The sequence below is a fragment of the Bufo gargarizans genome, chromosome 7, assembly GCF_014858855.1.
Source record: "Bufo gargarizans isolate SCDJY-AF-19 chromosome 7, ASM1485885v1, whole genome shotgun sequence".
NCBI lineage: Eukaryota > Metazoa > Chordata > Amphibia > Anura > Bufonidae > Bufo > Bufo gargarizans.
This window is the reverse complement of record NC_058086.1, coordinates 3,983,078-4,000,520: the sequence shown is the minus strand read 5'-3', so window position 1 is coordinate 4,000,520 and position 17,443 is coordinate 3,983,078. Positions and strand designations below refer to the sequence as shown.

Sequence of the window (17,443 nt, the reverse complement as noted above, 5' to 3'; positions counted from 1 at the left end):
AGAAGAGGGGCGTGGTTTATGGCTCGGTGGCCCCGCTTCCGGGTTCGCTTGCGGTTGCCAGGGGAGGCCTGGGCCGCGGCATAGCAACGGCGATCGGAGGGACGCTTTGTGAAGTCGGAGACCGATGCAGACTACTCCGGACTGCGGTAAGTAGTTGTGCGGTGCACTTTAAAACGGTGGCGGAATCCACAACGTCCTCGCTGTACTGGAGGGAAGAATAGACCTAGAGAGAACAAAAGTAAACGACATGAATGGATCCAGCGGGACAGTGGTGGAAGTGGTGGTGCCGGACGGGCACAGGGCGCTGGGGGGACAGTGTGAGAGCAGCAGGGAGGACCAGGCTGGACCTCACTGCAGGTGGTCACTAATGGTGCCCCGCTGGGGTCCTGTGTGTGAGGGTTGTCAGGGCTCTTCTTCTCTGTCTGAAAAACCAGGGTTAGTTCCCTTTTAAATTAGATGTCAGTAGATCAGGGGTGGCCATCAGTCCAGACAGACAGACAGGAACACCAGGGATGGTTCCTTCAGACGTCCTTCCATTGCTCACAGAGTTCATGGACTTTCAGAATATCATTTTTATTCTATGCTTCTTGTTATTGGGCATTTTTGACATTTATTATATGTATTCACTTTGCACAACTCCCTTATAGGGCTTGTAAAGAGGGGCCCCTGATGAGCAGCGTTGGCTCCCATATCTGCCCCCTGAGAAGTATCCACATCTGCAAGGAGAGGAGGGAGATGCCTTCACACGCTGCCGACTTATTACACAAATGTCCACAAGTGAAAATCAATTTCATCCCTTTGAATGGGGCGGCAAGCAGCTTCATTCCTTCATTCTGCATTTTGATGCATTCTGTTCAGTTCAGCTTTGTCCCCATTGACAATGAATGGGGACAAAACTGAAGCGTTTTTTTCCGGTATTGAGACCCTATGACAGATGTCAATACCTGGAAACGTAAACACTAGTGTGATAGTAGCCTTAATCGCACCATAAAATAGTCAGGCAACAGCAAATCGTACCTGTTTGGTTGTGTCACCAAATTCACTGTGTAGTCCTCAGAGCTGGCACAATTCCAGAGTTTTGATTCAATATCAAGAAAAAGTTTTACGATACTTATATCATTTGATCCCAAGCAAAAAAAATAAAAAATGCCCACAAATTAACCTCATGTTGCTGGGCATTTTTTGTGTGTGTTTATTTTTTGCAAAGTATACAGGTGAAACTCGAAAAATTTGACTATTGTGCAAAGTTCATTTATTTCAGTAATCCAGCTTAAAACGTCAAACTAAGATATGAGATAGACTCATTACATGCAAGAATCTATGGGGTATTACCAAGAAAAAGATGAGACATGAGACCGAACAATGCAGAAGAGCTGAAGGATCCTGGTCTTCCATAACACCTCAGCAGTGCCATAGGCTGATGGCATCCATGCCACGCCGCACTGAGGGGCCCAAACCAAGTATTGGGTACATATGCATGATTATACTTTTCAGAGGTCCTACATTTTTATATTTAACATCCTTTTTTTTAATAATTTCATGTAATCTAATTTTCTGAGATTGTGACTTTGGGGTTTCATAAGCTGTAAGTCATAATCATCCAAATTATAACAAATACAGGGTTGAAATATCTCGCTTTGCATGTAATGAGTCTATCTCATATGTCTTATCTCATTAGTTTCATCTTTTAAGTTGCATTACCGAAATAAATCAACTTTTGTACAATATTCAAATTTTTCGAGTGTCATCTATAGATTACGCATTATGTGAGGAGGTCCTTGATGGGATCACTTACTAATATTGTGAGGCACATCGAAGTCTAAATTGGTGAAACCATGTCCCTCACATTAATAATAACCCCATCAACTACCTCCTCAAATAATGGACAACATGGGGTTAATGTGAGGTAAAAGATGGGGTTACTTACTATTATGCCTCATTCACACGTGAGTGTTTTGGTCAGTGATTTCCATCAGTGATTGTGAAAACCAGGATTGGAGCCTCCACAGAGATGAGGTGTAAGGCCCCATGCACACGGCCGTGTGCGGGCCGTGGAACCGCGGCCTGGATCCCTCCTGAGAGCAGGAGCGGACGGCGACACTGGTTGCTATGACGCCGTGCACTCCCTGCTGCCGCTGCAATACAGTAATACACTGGTAGGATCTATACCAGTGTATTACTGTACTGTGCCGGCAGCAGGGAGCGCACGGCGTCATAGCAACCAGTGACGCCGTGCGCTCCTGCTCTCAGGAGGGATCCAGGCCGCGGTTCCACGGCCCGCACACGGCCGTGTGCATGGGGCCTTACACCTCATCTCTGTGGAGGCTCCAATCCTGGTTTTCACAATCACTGATGGAAATCACTGACCAAAACACTCACGTGTGAATGAGGCATAATAGTAAGTAACCCCATCTTTTACCTCACATTAACCCCATGTTGTCCATTATTTGAGGGCCGTGTGCATGGGGCCTAAGGAAAAGATCTGCTCCTTTTCTGTGGTTAGAGCCGCACCTGGTTTCGGCTCAAAATCACTGATGGAAATCACTGAACGAACACTGACGTGTGAATGAGGCATAAATGTGAGGCACATGGTTTTATCAATTTGGACCTCAATGTGCCTCACATTAATAGTAAGTGACACCATCAATAACCCTATGTTGCCCATTATATGAGGTACATGATGGGGTCACTGTTACTATTAATATGAGGCACATGGAGGTACTAAAGTAATAAGACCATGTGCCTCCCATTAATACAGCATGAAGCACATACCTGTAAAAACGGCAGGAAACTTCTCCTGCAAGTCCGTCTGGATGTTGGTCACATGGCGATTACATTATCAAAGGTCCTTTTAACCTGTGAGCATTCAGCCTCGTGAGGACCGCGGTGAGTTTCACTCTCCCTTGCCCTCCTCTTCTCCCCCCCTTAGGCCACTCAGTTATTTCATTGGTGGCAGTGGCTTCTCCACTACGCGGCCACTTATGAACACATGGTGTGCGCTGCGCTATGCGTGTGCCATGTTCTCTGATAGAGACTGATACTAAGATGCGCCATGGCACAGGTTAGTATAAAAAAAAAATGCCAATCTCGGTATAGAACCAAACCAGGTAAAAAAAGTATCGAAAAAATAAATTGATAATTTGATACCTGGTGCAACACTAGTAGCCCTAGCCTAATGCTGATTCCCAGAGGGACATCTCACTTAATAGGCATTTTCATGGCCAGATGGACCGTTCAATGTGACCATTCTTAACAGCTATTTAGACAGATGTGCACCCATCTAATGGCCATTTGATACAAGAGCCTTTCAGGGGTTACAGTTAAATAAAATACCTCATCCACTTGAACATTGCAGAACACTCACTCCTCACTTGAGGCAGTAGGACCTGTGCTTCCAGTCTGATGACGTCACATGATCACACTGGGAGCGCTGGGGAGGGGGGGTTATCTATACTGGAGGGTACAAAGGGAGCTATTATCTATAATGGGGGAACTATGGCAGCCATTATATATACTGAGGGCACTGCAAGGGTTGAGATTAAAAAAAAATAATAAGAATTTAAATGCCTATGAATTTAATCAAACTGATGCAAAACTGCCATTAAAAATGGATAAATGACCAGAAAATGGCTGAAGATGTTTATCCGGTTTTAATAGACATTTTTTATATTTGTTTTCACTATTACGTGAATGAACCCTTACAGAGCTCTATAGAAAAAACATCAAGGCTGCCAGAAGAATGGAGCGTGGCTGCTTCTGGCAGGTCACCATTGTGCAGCACCTGAAGACTGTTTACAGGACCTCTCATATTAATGGGGTCCGGAGCCAAAGTACTGGAGGGCATTGTTCTGGAAACAAACAAGAGTGCTCTCCCCTTCATCATATCTAATTGTATTTCAGGCCGTTTCTTTGCGTAGACAGACTCCTGTGCTCAAAGAGGGAAAAAAAAGGATTCAACTCAATAAAAAAAAAAAAAAAATATATATATATATATATATATATATATATATATATATATATATATATATATATATATATATATATATATATATATATATAAACAAGGACGTATATATGTATGTGTGTATGTTCCGCGATCACTCAAAAACGCAACCATCGATTTTGACGAAACTTGGTATACACATCCCTTGCTAACTAGAAAGAAATCTTGTGGGGGTCTCTGCTCTTTAGGACGTACCGTTCCTGAGATATTCCCCAAAAATGACCTGTATTAGCCAATAGAAGCCTGCAAGTCTTTCTCTTCATATCCCAACTGCCATACACACAGTCACATGTCCCTTATCAGCCAATAGAAGCTCGCAGGCCCTTAGTCTGCACATACACACAGTTTTACTCCAGGTTTCCATAACAACCCAGCCATTGTTCTTCACTGCTGTAGGTCAGCTTTAGGCTAGGGCTAGGTGACGACAATAAGTCGCACGACACATAGGGCACAACTACACTGCTACATATGTCACGCAACATTGATGTCGTGCAGCAATTTTTATAATGATAGTCTATGGTGTTGCACTGCGACATGTGACATACTGCGACACGACAGTCACAGAAAAATCCATCTTGGATGGATTTATTTGCAACTGTCATGTCGCAGTCGCAGCATGTCACATGTCGCAGTGCGACACCATAGCCTATCATTATAAAAATTGTTGAGACAAAATATTGCGTGACACATGTCATCATGTAGTCCTATTAAAGGAGCAGGGCACTGTGGAGGTCACTGTTAAGGGGGCAGGGGCCACTATTAAAGGGGCAACTGCTGTGGAGGTCACTGTTAAGGCATCAGGGTACTGTGAGGTCACTGTTAAAGGGCTTCTACAGGCTTTTAATATTGATGACCTATCCTCAGGATAGGTCATCAATATCAGATCGGCGGGGGTCCGACACCCGTCACTTGTATAGGAGCGATCCGTCCCATTGAAATGAATGGGATGGCTTGGGTGTAATAACACCTGCTCACCACTGCAGTGGCGACGGTGAGAAGGTAAACGGTGAAGAGGAGGCGGCGCTGGCACGGCGCGCGCCTCCTCTTCAAACAGCTGATCGGCGGGGGTGCCGGGTGTCGGTCCCCCGCCGATCTGATATTGATGACCCATCCTGAGGATAGGTCATCAATATTTAAAAGCCCGGAAAACCCCTTTACCCTGTTCCAGACACATGACGTACCGGTACGTCATGTGTAGTTCCGATCACCGGCGAGCGGTGACTGGAACAAGGTGCCTGCTCAAATCATTGAGCAGGCACCCGGGGACAATGCCTGCGGTTTGCGGTTTTTACAGGTTGCAGCAGCGGTGCCGTGTGGCTGTAGGGGGGACCCGATGGCATGGAAGGCAGCGCGATGCCTTCCTTAGGCATCAGCGCTGCCTTGCAGTGACGAGCCTGTGAGATCCAGCCCCCTCGATCTCAAAGGCCGGAAGCTGTATGAGTAATACACATTGTATTACTCATACAGCCAATGCATTCCAATACAGAAGTATTGGAATGCATTGTAAAGGGGATTAGACCTGCAAAAGTTGAAGTTCCAAAGTGGGAGAAAAAAAAAAGTTGAAAAAATAAAGTTTCCCCCCCCCCCCCCAAAATTAAGTTTCAAGTAAAAATAAACAAAAACGTAATTTTCCCCAAATAAAGTAAAAAAAGTTGACATATTAGGTATCGCTGCGTCCGTATCGACCGGCTCTATAAACATATCACATGACCTAACCCCTCAGATAAACACCGTAAAAAATAAAAACTGTGCTAAATAATTTTTTGTTTGTCACCTTACATCACAAAAAGTACAACAGCAAGCGCTCAAAAAGGCGTATGCCCACCAAAATAGTACCAATCTAACCGTCACCTCATCCCGCAAGAAATGAGCCCCTACCTAAGACAATAGCCCCCCCCCCCCAAAAAAAAATATGTCTCAGACTATGGAGACACTAAAACATCATTTTTTTTTGTTTTAAAAAAGCTGTTATTGTGTAAAACGTAAGTAAATTTAAAAAAGTATACATATTAAGTATCGCTGCGTCCATAATAACCTGCTCTATAAAATATATATCACATGCCCTAACCCCTCAGATAAACACCCCAAAATAGTGCCAATCAAACCATCATCTCATCCCGCAAAAAATGAGACCCTACCTAAGATAATCGCCCAAAAACTGAAAAAAATATGTCTCTCAGAATATGGAGACACTAAAACATAATTATTATTTTTTTGTTTCAAAAATGAAATAATTGTGTAAAACTTACATAAATAAAAAAAGTATACATATTAGGTATCGCCACATCCGTAATAACCTGCTCTATGAAAATATCACATGACCTAACCCCTCAGGTGAATCCCGTAAAAAAAAAAAGCCATTTTTTGTCACCTCGCACCACAAAAAGGGTAATAGCAAGCGATCAATAAGTCATATGCACCCCAAAATAGTGCCAATCAAACCGTCATCTCATTCTGCAAAAATCATACCCTACCTAAGATAATTGCTCAAAAACTGAAAAAACTATGGCTCTCAGAATATGGAGACACTAAAACATGATTTTTTTATTTTTTTTCTAAAATGAAATCATTGTGTAAAACTTACATAAATAAAAAAAAATTGTATACATATTAGGTATCGCCGCATCCATGACAACCTGGTCTATAAAAATACCTCATGATCTAACCTGTCAGATGAATGTTGTAAATGACAAAAAAAATAAAAACCGTGACAAAACAGCTATTTCTTGTTACCTTGCCTCACAAAAAGTGTAATATAGAGCAACCCAAAATCATATGTACCCTAAACTAGTACCAACAGTTCTTGTGGAACACCTAAAGGGTTAACAAAGTTTGTAAAATCAGTTTTGAATACCTTGAGGGGTGTAGTTTCTAAAATGGGGTCACTTTTTTGGAGTTTCTACTCTAGAGGTGCATCTGGGGGGCTTCAAATGGGACATGGTGTCAAAAAACCAGTCCATCAAAATCTGCCTTCCAAAAACCGTATGACATTCCTTTCCTTCTGTGCCCTGCCGTGTGCCCGTACAGCGGTTTATGACCACATATGGGGTGTTTCTGTGAACTACAGAATCAGAGCCATAAATATTGAGTTTTGTTTGGCTGTTAACCCTTGCTTTGTAACTGGAAAAAAAATTATTAAAATGGAAAATCTGCCAAAAAAGTGAAATTTTGAAATTGTATCTCTATTTTCCATTAATTCTTGTGAACACCTAAAGGGTTAACAAAGTTTGTAAAAACAGTTTTGAATACCTTGAGGGGTGTAGTTTCTAGAAGGTGGTCATTTTTGGTGGTTTCTATTATGTAAGCCTCACAAAGTGACTTCAGACCTGAACTAGTCCTTAAAAAGTAGTTTTTTTGAAAATTTCAGAGACATTTTCAAGATTTGCTTCTAAATTTCTAAGCCTTGTAACATCCCTCAAAAATAAAGTGTCATTCCCAAAATGATCTTAACATGAAGTAGACATATGGGGAATGTAAAATAACTATTTTTGTAGGTATTACTATGTATTACAGAAGTAGAGAAATTGAAACTTGGAAATTTGGTCTTCTTTTTTTATAAATAAAAATGAATTTTTTTTTAACTCCATTTTACCAGTGTCATGAAGTACAATATGTGATGAAAAAACTATCTCAGAATGGCCTGGATAAGTCAAAGCGTTTTAAAGTTATCACTACATAAAGTCACACTGGTCAGATTTGCAAAAAATGGCCTGGTCCTTAGGGTGAAAATGAGCCCGGTCCCTAAGGGGTTAAGGCAGCGGGGTACTGTGGAGGTCACTGTTAAGGTGGCGGGGCACTGTTGGGGGGTCAGTGTTAAGGGGTGGGTGACTGTGGAGTTCACTGTTAAAGGGGCGGGGTGCTGTAGAGGTCACTGTTATGGGAGATAGTGTCGATATCTTTTAACGACACACAAACATTAAATGAAATGGATGGCATATACCCGTGCGAAGCCGGGTCCTTCTGCTAGTGTATTAAATAAAAACTAGTAAACATATACATATTTGGTGCACCATACAGTAATCCTAATGTGTTATCATTGGTGAAAAGCAAAATACAAATCAATGGTGGGATGGAAACCGGTTTTAGGGTACGGCCACGCGGTCAGGTTTCTGCATGCAGTTTTTGAAGTCCTATATGGATCCCATCACTGGGACTGAAACCAATGGCAAGAATAGTAAAATGGCTGCTGCATCCAGCATTCACGGGCGGCTCTGTCTCCTAGTGCCCAGATCTGAGCAGCCCGCAGTACACACCAGTCAGTCCATGCTGCTATATAGTTCTTATTCTGCACACTCCTGCTCTATAGTCTGACATGTCACATCCTGGGACTCCCATACATCACTAAATGAAAAAGAGAAACAGCCAACAGTTGTTTTCTATAAATATAGAGTTTTTAAGAAATACCCTTTCTGATGGAGGTGTCCCTTTAATTGTGGACAGTCAATGTCATTCTGGAGGCTGCAGCCTTGTAGCATTTAAAGGGCTCTTTCTGCCTTTGAGCACAATGCTGTCTTCTGGTTACCCTGGAGATACAGAAGAGCTGCGAGTTATCGAATGTTTAGGCTGCTATTGTTTGGAAGTAAAAACAAATTCATCCGCACACTGGTGGCTCCGGAGTTCACACATTAGACATTTATACAGTTTGTACTTTCTCTCAATGTGTCGAGCACTCATTGCTATGTTTGATAGAAAGATCACGGCATCCTTTATAATAGGGGGACTGATGAACAATGCCATTTGTTATCGCTTGTGCTGCATTATATATTCTGCATTTCTTCAGGGTTTTGAGCACGACTTCTCGGCTGGTTCTCCTGAATCCACACTATATGTTCTGTTTTGCACAATATTGATTGCTGTTACTTGAAGAGAAAGAGTCATGGCAGATCCTGGAGAGGGCAAGAAGGATGAGGCTGACTACAAGAGGATGCACAGCTTCCCATTAATACGGGTAATAAGACCTATGTTCCAGGATTAGGGGTTTAAAAGAAGTGCTGCTCACATTACATAAGCTCTGTTTATTGTATTAAAGGGGTTGTCCAGGTTCAGAGCTGAACCCGGACATCCCTCCATTTTCCCCCCAGCAGCCCCACTGACAGGAGCATCGAAGCAGTTCATGCGCCGATGCTCTCCTTTGCCCTGCGCTAAATCGCGCAGGGCAAAGGCATTTTTGGGAGATCCGGTGACGTACCGAGGCTCTTCATGGGGCTGCCAGGAACCCTGGTGATGACACCGGCACTGATGGGCGGGCTTTAGCGCTGCCCTAGCTCGTAAAACGGCTAGGGCAGTGCTTAAGCCCGCCCATCAGAGCCGGTGACGTCACCGAATACACTGCCGGGCTGAAGTTTCCGCCCGGCAGTGTGTTATGATAAACAAAAGCAGGGCAAGGGAGCGCATCGGAGCATGGGTGAAAATAAGGGTATGTCCAGGTTCAGCTCTGAACCCGGACAACCTCTTTAAAGTGAAACCCCTCCTTTATTGGTATCAGAAGGTGTCAAATGTGTTTGTAATGTGTCTCTTTTTAATTTATCTTTTTTTTTTTTTTCCTGTTCTCTACATTTAGTTTTTATTCTAGGGTGCGAGCTGTTGTATTGTGTGGAACATGAATATCCAAGTAGGGTGATTAATTAATAGGACCAGTTATGCCACGTATTTTTTTTTTATAATGAAAAGTTATGCCACGTATTTTATATATTTTTTTATACATTGTACTTCAGTTCTTTACCATTTTCGCGATCCCTGTATACTGTCATTGATCCTGACTTAAAGGGGTTGGCCTATCTCAGACTTTGAGGCTCGGATAGTCAAATAGGTGTGGGTCCCAACTCTAGGGGCCCCCAGTTCTGTAGACAGGAGTGGGTCCCAAAGTCTGCTCAGCTACGGAAGTCCCATAGCGGTGAATGCAGAGGACACCTAGCATGCACAGCAGCCCCTCTGTTCACCTGTTTGGGCCTGCCGGAAATAGTTGAGCCGGCACTCTGGCTTTTTCAGAACACCCATAGTGGGGAATGGAAGGTGGCCGCACTTGCGTGGTGCACTCTACTCCACTTTGGGAAGCCCCTTCCAGAGTTAGGTGTGGTTCTAAGAGGAGGGATCTGCAGCTATCTGACACTGATGCCATATACTAGCGATATACCATCCATGTCTGAGATGAGACAACCCCTTTATGGTGGTCAAACACTTAAGATACGTTTAACATAAGTTCATCTGAAAACTGTTTCTTCTTACTCCATCAAAACATGCATTCTCAGAAGGGTAAAAGGATGCTGTGTATGGGAGACATCTATACATTTTTTGTGACTGATCCAGCCAAGATCACAGGTTTTATCTAATGTGTATGAACACCTCTAGTCCTACTCAGTTGGCACCAGTTTATAAATGTATCAGTTTTGGTAAGAGGCTAGTCTATAGACCAGTGGTACTCCGAATCTGGACTCCAGCTGCCCTGCTGCTCCTCCTACTTATTTTTTTAAACAGTTGCTCTTGACAGGGAATGTTCCTGAAGATTGCAAAAAGGCCATAGTTGTACCTGTTTATTTATTCTACTCACTTACATAGTACTGAAACACCGCTCACAATCTAAATTTCCTATCTGCATGTCATTTAGAGTGTGGGAGGGAAAAGGAGTACCCAGATGAAACCCAAAACATTGGGAGAACATCTTCCATGCCGATGTTGTCCTTGGTTAGATTCAAACCTAGGACCCCAGCACTAAGCCCTGAGCCACTGTGCTGCCCCATCCACAAGAAGGGTAGCAGAGAAGCTGAAAACTACAGACCAGTAAGCTTAACCTAGCAGTAAAAATAATGGAAACCCTCCTGAAAAAGAAGATAGTTGTCCACCTAAGAAACAGAAATCACAAAAGTGTTGGACGAAAGTGGCTGTGGATATTGTTGACCTGGACTTCAGCACAGCCTTTGAGTGCTTTTTGTTAAATTTTTTGGGAGGTGAAGCTAAGAAAAAAAAAAAAAAAAAATTTAATTAGCCTTTTTTTTTCCCCCATTATGCCATTTACTGTATGGGATAAATATTTTTAAAGTTTTAAGGGATTTTCTGAGATTTTTAAACTGATGACTTATCATTTGAATAGGTCATCAGTATCTGATCGGTGGGGGTCGGACACCTGAGACCCGGCTGATCAGCTGTTTAAGTAGGCAGCAACGTTTTTCCTAGACCAAATGATAACCGATTCATGTGTCACATGGCCTAGAAGCAGCTCAGCCCCATACAATGTACAGGAGTGCTGCTGCCTTCTCAAAACAGCTGATCGGCGCGGGTCCCGGGTGTTAGACTCCCACCGATCAGATACTGATGACCTATCCAGAGGATCTTGGAAAACCCTTTAATAGTACAGGCATTTTGGCAGTTTTTTGTTTATTTTTAAAATATGAAAAGGGGCTGATTTAAAAAAAAAACTAAAAAAAACTTTTTCACTTATTTTAAGTCCTCCTAGGGGATTTTAACATCCAGTTGTCTGATTGCTTATCCCAAGACTACAATGATTTAACATCACTTGGGAGATTCACTTTGTTCCTATAGAGCCTTGCCACAGCTCACCATCTTTAAACACCCAGCATCCTCTGTAGGGGTTAATATTGTTGATTCCGCCCTCCCCTCCCACCTCTCTAGGATGTCTTCCAACTAGAAAAATAGCAACCCTGATCTCTGAACTCCTGACAGCTCATAAACACTATTTAAGGTAAACGGATAAGAATTTAGCTATAATGAGTGTTTGTTTGTCACGGGTTCAGACATAAGGGCTGCCAGCATGAATTAATGTAGGAGCATCCGGCACTTATTCACCTGGCCAGCGTCCGCAGGTGCCCTTTTGAACTCAACTATATTGCTGTCTTCAGGACGTTCACACAGTTTCATACTGTGGCACGGGTGGCAGTATTTTTGTCCTGAACTGTGATATTTTGTTCTTCTGGGGGGTATTTTGTTCTGCAGTACAGTATTTCTGGCCTTGCCTACTTGTGTTGCCCCCTTCTTTAATTTTGGATCCACCTACAACATGGGGCCACTTTAAGTTCCCAGATAGTGAACATCATTGAGCTCTTCAGGCCAAACTGTTCGGGTATTATTTGTCTATGGAGATTATTAGCAATGAATGGCTAAATCTGACCATGTAGTGCATATATAGTTCTATTGACTTATGATATGCTAATGATGTTAATAGCTTCATTTTTCTGGTCACATGCTTGTTGTAACGGCCGGTGTTTTCTCCCTCCAGCACACGGACATGCCAGAAGAGATGCGAGTAGAAACCATGGAGCTCTGTGTTACAGCCTGTGAAAAGTTTGCCAGTAATAATGAGGTAACTTCAGTGTTCACATCGTGGATGAGTCTCCCCCCACCACGGCTTCCATGTGTATAGCAGGTAGTGGGCTGCATGGAGGATACCTTGGAAAATGATTGGACATTGGTGTCTAGTGGGAACACTTGAGATCTCTGCTATCCCTACACCTTCAGCTTTGAACCACACCCTGTCTTATCTGTGTATATCATATACACATTGGCAGTGGTCTTTCAGTCCACATACATAAAGCTGATTATTTTGGGTTAGTCCATGGTAAGTCCAGCTGTTATCTAAAATGTTCTACTTTTGGACTCTGTAAAATCATTCTCTCCTATTTAAAGCTGAACATAGATGTGACGGTTATTGTTAAAGGGTGAGACTGTGGAACTCTCTGCCTGAGGAGGTGGTGAAGGTGAACTCCCTAAAAGAGAGGGGCCTGGATGTATTTCTGGAGTGTAATAATATTACAGGCTATAGCTACTAGAGAGGGGTCGTTGATCCAGGGAGTTATTCTGATTGGAGTCGAGAAGGAATTTTTTTTCCTAAAATGAGGAAAATTGGCTTCTACCTCAGTGGGTTTTTCGCCTTCCTCTGGGTCAAGTTTGAAGTATAACAGGCTGAACTAGATGGATGGATGTCTTTTTGTTTTTAGCCTTACAAACTATGTTACTTACATAGCTGTAATGAGAATCTGACAGAGGTACATACTGCAGTGATCTTGCAGCATGCACCTCTGTGATTCAGGAGTATCTGTGCCATCTATATAACTGTTGGCACCATTGTAAAAGTGCTATCATATTTGCCCTTATGCTTGCACACAGCTTTAGTGTGCTTGCGTGCAAGGACAGCAAAAAATCCAACAGAAGCTCTTGCCCATGGTAAGAGCAGTGGTCACTCCAATGGTCTCCAGAGTGTAAAGCTCTGAAATCTGCCTAAAAGTCAATGGGCTTGCTTATACAAGTGCATTAGGAATGCTGCTGTGCACCAGGTTAAACGTGTATTCACTCTCATGTGGGCCATGGTAATAGCATTTAACGTCATGCTGTGCAGAGAAATTAATTTGTGCAGCTCAACAAAGGTTGGAAGTGACATGTGAGGACTGTTTCACGTGTCAGTGAATGGGGCTTCCAGTTTTATGTTTTTATACATGTTTAATCCTTGTGTAATGTGAATTAATGCAACATTGTGCTGTCAGTGAATTGAAACATTCTTGTGAGACCACATGAAGTGGCTGGACTGTGGTCGAAAACCACGCAGACATTTTCGTTCCCTGCAAAATGACTCCAGTATGTCATGTTCGTTTTATTTTACGAGTAAACAAACAATGAAAAATCTGTATTACATAAAACTGGAAATCCCTTTAAATTCTAATTTTGTGGAGACTTGTGATATTGCTGAAATTCTCCAACTTTATATTTTTCCAGAGTGCAGCGAAGATGATTAAAGAGACAATGGACAAGAAGTTTGGGTCCTCGTGGCATGTGGTGATTGGAGAAGGCTTTGGTTTTGAGATCACTCATGAAGTCAAGAACCTTCTATACATGTTTTTTGGGGGCAGCCTGGCTATTTGTGTCTGGAAGTGTTCATGAGGGACCTTGGTCAGGTTTGCCTTCTCCTTCCACTTCTTTTCTTCTCAGGATGTGCTGCTACAAGGCCTCGCTCAGGAAAGAGTCTCCAGCCAGGCTCTCTATTTATCTTTGGGGTGTCTGGGAGTCCCCTCGTAACCCGTTGGGAATCAGAAGGGTTTGCAATAGATTTGCAGGCACCTACACCTTGGATTGTTTTTAACTATACAAGAAGGGGACTAGATCGGCTTTTGCAATACGTTCCTAATTAGACGCTTCAGAGCTTTTCAACAATCAGTTACACCAAATGAAGAATAGGAACAGCTGTCAAACACCTTTTTCTGAACCCCTGACCCTCAGAGGCTTTTGTAACCAGTAATAATGTATGCACAGGGTTTTACCGTCCAACTGGCACCGCGGCTCTGGTTTCCCAAATATATTTTATGATCACTCTCATTCCTCATTTTCTTTCCCCTCTACCTCTTACAAGAACATTTCTTTCATTAGCTATTTCTTTGACACCCTGCCCTCTTGTAATTCTCAATCTCGCACATCCTGTAATGTATGAGTCATTCCTTCCCGCTCCTCTTCACAAGCCGGCTTACCATCTTCCCTTGGAGAATATTTTTAACATATGTTTCGTCACATCGAGAATTTTGCTATTAATTCTTAAACACTACACATAAAGTAGACCTGTCATCCGTACATTTATAGAGAATACCCGCATGTAATGGAGAAAAGTGTCTGATCTCAGAAACAGAAGCTTTGTGCTCATATGTTACATTGATGGCAGGCGGTTTATTTGCATTGAACATGTAATAGATGTGACAGATGGTGAGGTTCTGGAATTGTGTACCAGTTAAGTATTGTATTAGGGTAGCTATTGATTTTGCAAGTAACGTGTTAAAAAGGTTTCAGAAATATCTGGGTTGATTGGCTGGGTTTCTCTATTCATCATAGCTGCATTGACCTGAGTGACATGTATACACACAGATAGATCTATATATTTGTGCAATATATTTTTAATCTGCATGTGATCATATATGAATTTCCATCTCTCCATTCTATTTCTCACTCCCCCTCACCTCCCGTTTGTCCATTTGACGTAGACATGCAACATAGACTATCCACAAGCCATAAATAATAGATCAGGAGATTAGGATACCACAGAGAAGCCTGCCAGCTACCAGTCCTTAATTCCTCTCGTTCAGTGGCAGAAACGTGAAGCCATGTTTCTTGGAAGGATTTTATACTCTGTTGGAACTTCAAGTATGCTGTTTTTTATGTTACCTCTGGTTCTAAAACTGTTTACTCTACTTGTCATTAATAAACTTCCTTGGATTTTTTTACAGAAAATTTTGCTTGTGCGTCCATATGTATAAACCTAAAAACGAAGAAAAAGGATATGGTCAACATGTGTAGGTTTCTACAGGTTTTTACATAGGAGTAAATGGAATGTATTAGGCCTCATGCACTGGCAACATCCATGCGGCTGCCGCAGATGGATCCAGGCCCATTCAACTTGAATGGTTCCGTAATCTGTCCGCACCGCAAAAAAAAGCTCTATATTTCTTTGCTGTGCGGAGGCACGGAGAGAAACCCCACGGAAGCACTATGCCTTCGTGCTTCCGTTCCACACCGCACCTTCCGGATTGTGGATGGGTCCATATCCGTGATGCGGTGTGCACATGGCTGGAACCCGTATATTGCGGTCCGCAATATGGGCATGGCCGTGTGCATGAGGCCTTATGCTGTTGAAGTGAATCTGTTACAATATATGCTCTCCTATATATATATATATATATATATATATATATATATATATATATATATATATATATATATAAAGGTAGCATACTGTAGGGACAGGTCCACTGTACTAAAAGTACTTAAAGGGAACCTGTCACATTAAACGTGGTGTCTGAGCTGAATGCAGTATGTTATAGAGCAGGAGGAGCTGAGCAGATTGTTATATAGTTTTATGGGAAAAGATTCAGTTGAACTTGTACTTTATACATTTCTCTTCCTTCTCATTCTGAGCTTTGGAGGCGGTCCTAGCAGTGATTGACAGATCTCTCTGTATACACAGTGGTAGAGGGAAGGGTGTGTCAGTCACTGATAGGACCGACTCCTGGACTTCACAGCTCTGATGAGCACAAATGTAAATGAATGAAACACAAGTTATACTGAATCTTTTCCCACAAAACTATATATAAATCTGCTCAGCTTCTCCCACTCTATAACATGCTGCCTCTGGATTATACTGCATTTTCATAGTGACAGGTTCCCTTTAAGAAAGAATACAGCAGACTGATAACGATGAGGTCACAGCGCATGCCCAGGAAACTCTCCTGTCTATTGTGGTCTGTGCCTAGTCCATGTGGCTTCTGTAAAGTATATATTTAAATTCAAGATGCCCACTCTTATTTTAATTCTATTTTCTATACATAATTATATATCAGAAAATAAAAACATTAGAAAAAAAAATGCAATGTTGTCACTATTTGGCTTTAATTGGTAAACATAATGTGGGCGACCTATTCCCTTTAAAAAGGGGTTCGCTTCATGAGACCCATTAAAGGGAACCTGTCATGAACTTTAAAGTAGTGACATACAAGTGATTTCAACAGCCTGTCACTTATGAGCTAACATTAAAGGGGTTGTCCATAATAATTACTCATTTATCCCATATCACATAATGCTTTAAAATAAAAAACAGATTACATACTCACCTCCTTGTCCATCGCTGCCCTTAGTGCCAATGTTGTTTTACACGGCTGCTCAGGGGACATGCATATATATGTACATGGCACCGCTGCAGTCAGTCACTGTTCTCAGCGGTGTACTGCTAGTAGGTAGATTGGAGCAAAATTGCAATGAACTTGGACACCCCCTTTTAAATGGATGTTGAGAACTTGCTGTATGATCATTGAGGCCCGAGCAGAAAAGAGTCACGATTATTTTTGAGCTCCGGCTCTCTACACAAACCCGCTGAAGATTGGTAGCTTTCTCCTATGACAACATCATCATTCGGTTTCCGCGCAGAGAGAGGGAGCTCCTGATTAACCATGACTTTTCTCTGGCACGGCCTGTGATGATTATACAGCAGGTCCCGTGCAATCACTTAATATTAGCTCATGAAGAGAGACCACTTTCTGTCAGTACTTTACACCCACCCTCAGCAAGGGCAACATAAAGTTCATGACATGTTCCCTTTAAAGGCTCATCTGACATTTGGCATAAAAAAACACCTTGATTGCAAACCTTGATTGCAGAAATTACTGTTGCGGTGGGATACTATATAGTACAATTTTTTCCCCCTATAGGGAGGAGTCCTGCTATACCCCAATCCCCAAACAATTTGTCTCTACAGAAATACATAGAAAATACCTTTTAAAGGGGTTGGACACTTTCTTGCAACTGTTGACCAATGTGTATATAAGACAACTCAAGGCCTGTTCAAAAGGTCGAATGTTGACTTCTAGGATAGCTACCTTACATCTGGTGGCATTAGAGGCAGAGCTTGTTAAGAGCTCATTTGCATATCTTTCTTCTCAGAATTCCAGAGGAACATTGTCT

The 17,443-nt window shown here is 42.3% G+C and overlaps 1 protein-coding gene across 1 annotated transcript; it reads left to right on the top strand.

Annotated features, from left to right (window-relative positions):
* The first annotated feature begins 9 nt into the window (after positions 1-9).
* Positions 10-15,220, top strand: DNAL4 (dynein axonemal light chain 4). Its single transcript, XM_044302175.1, has 4 exons — positions 10-146; positions 8,784-8,951; positions 12,234-12,317; positions 13,724-15,220. The coding sequence occupies exons 2-4, from the start codon at positions 8,880-8,882 to the stop codon at positions 13,886-13,888; spliced, it is 321 nt and encodes a 106-aa protein (XP_044158110.1). The 5' UTR covers positions 10-146; positions 8,784-8,879; the 3' UTR covers positions 13,889-15,220.
* The last annotated feature ends 2,223 nt before the right edge of the window (positions 15,221-17,443 follow it).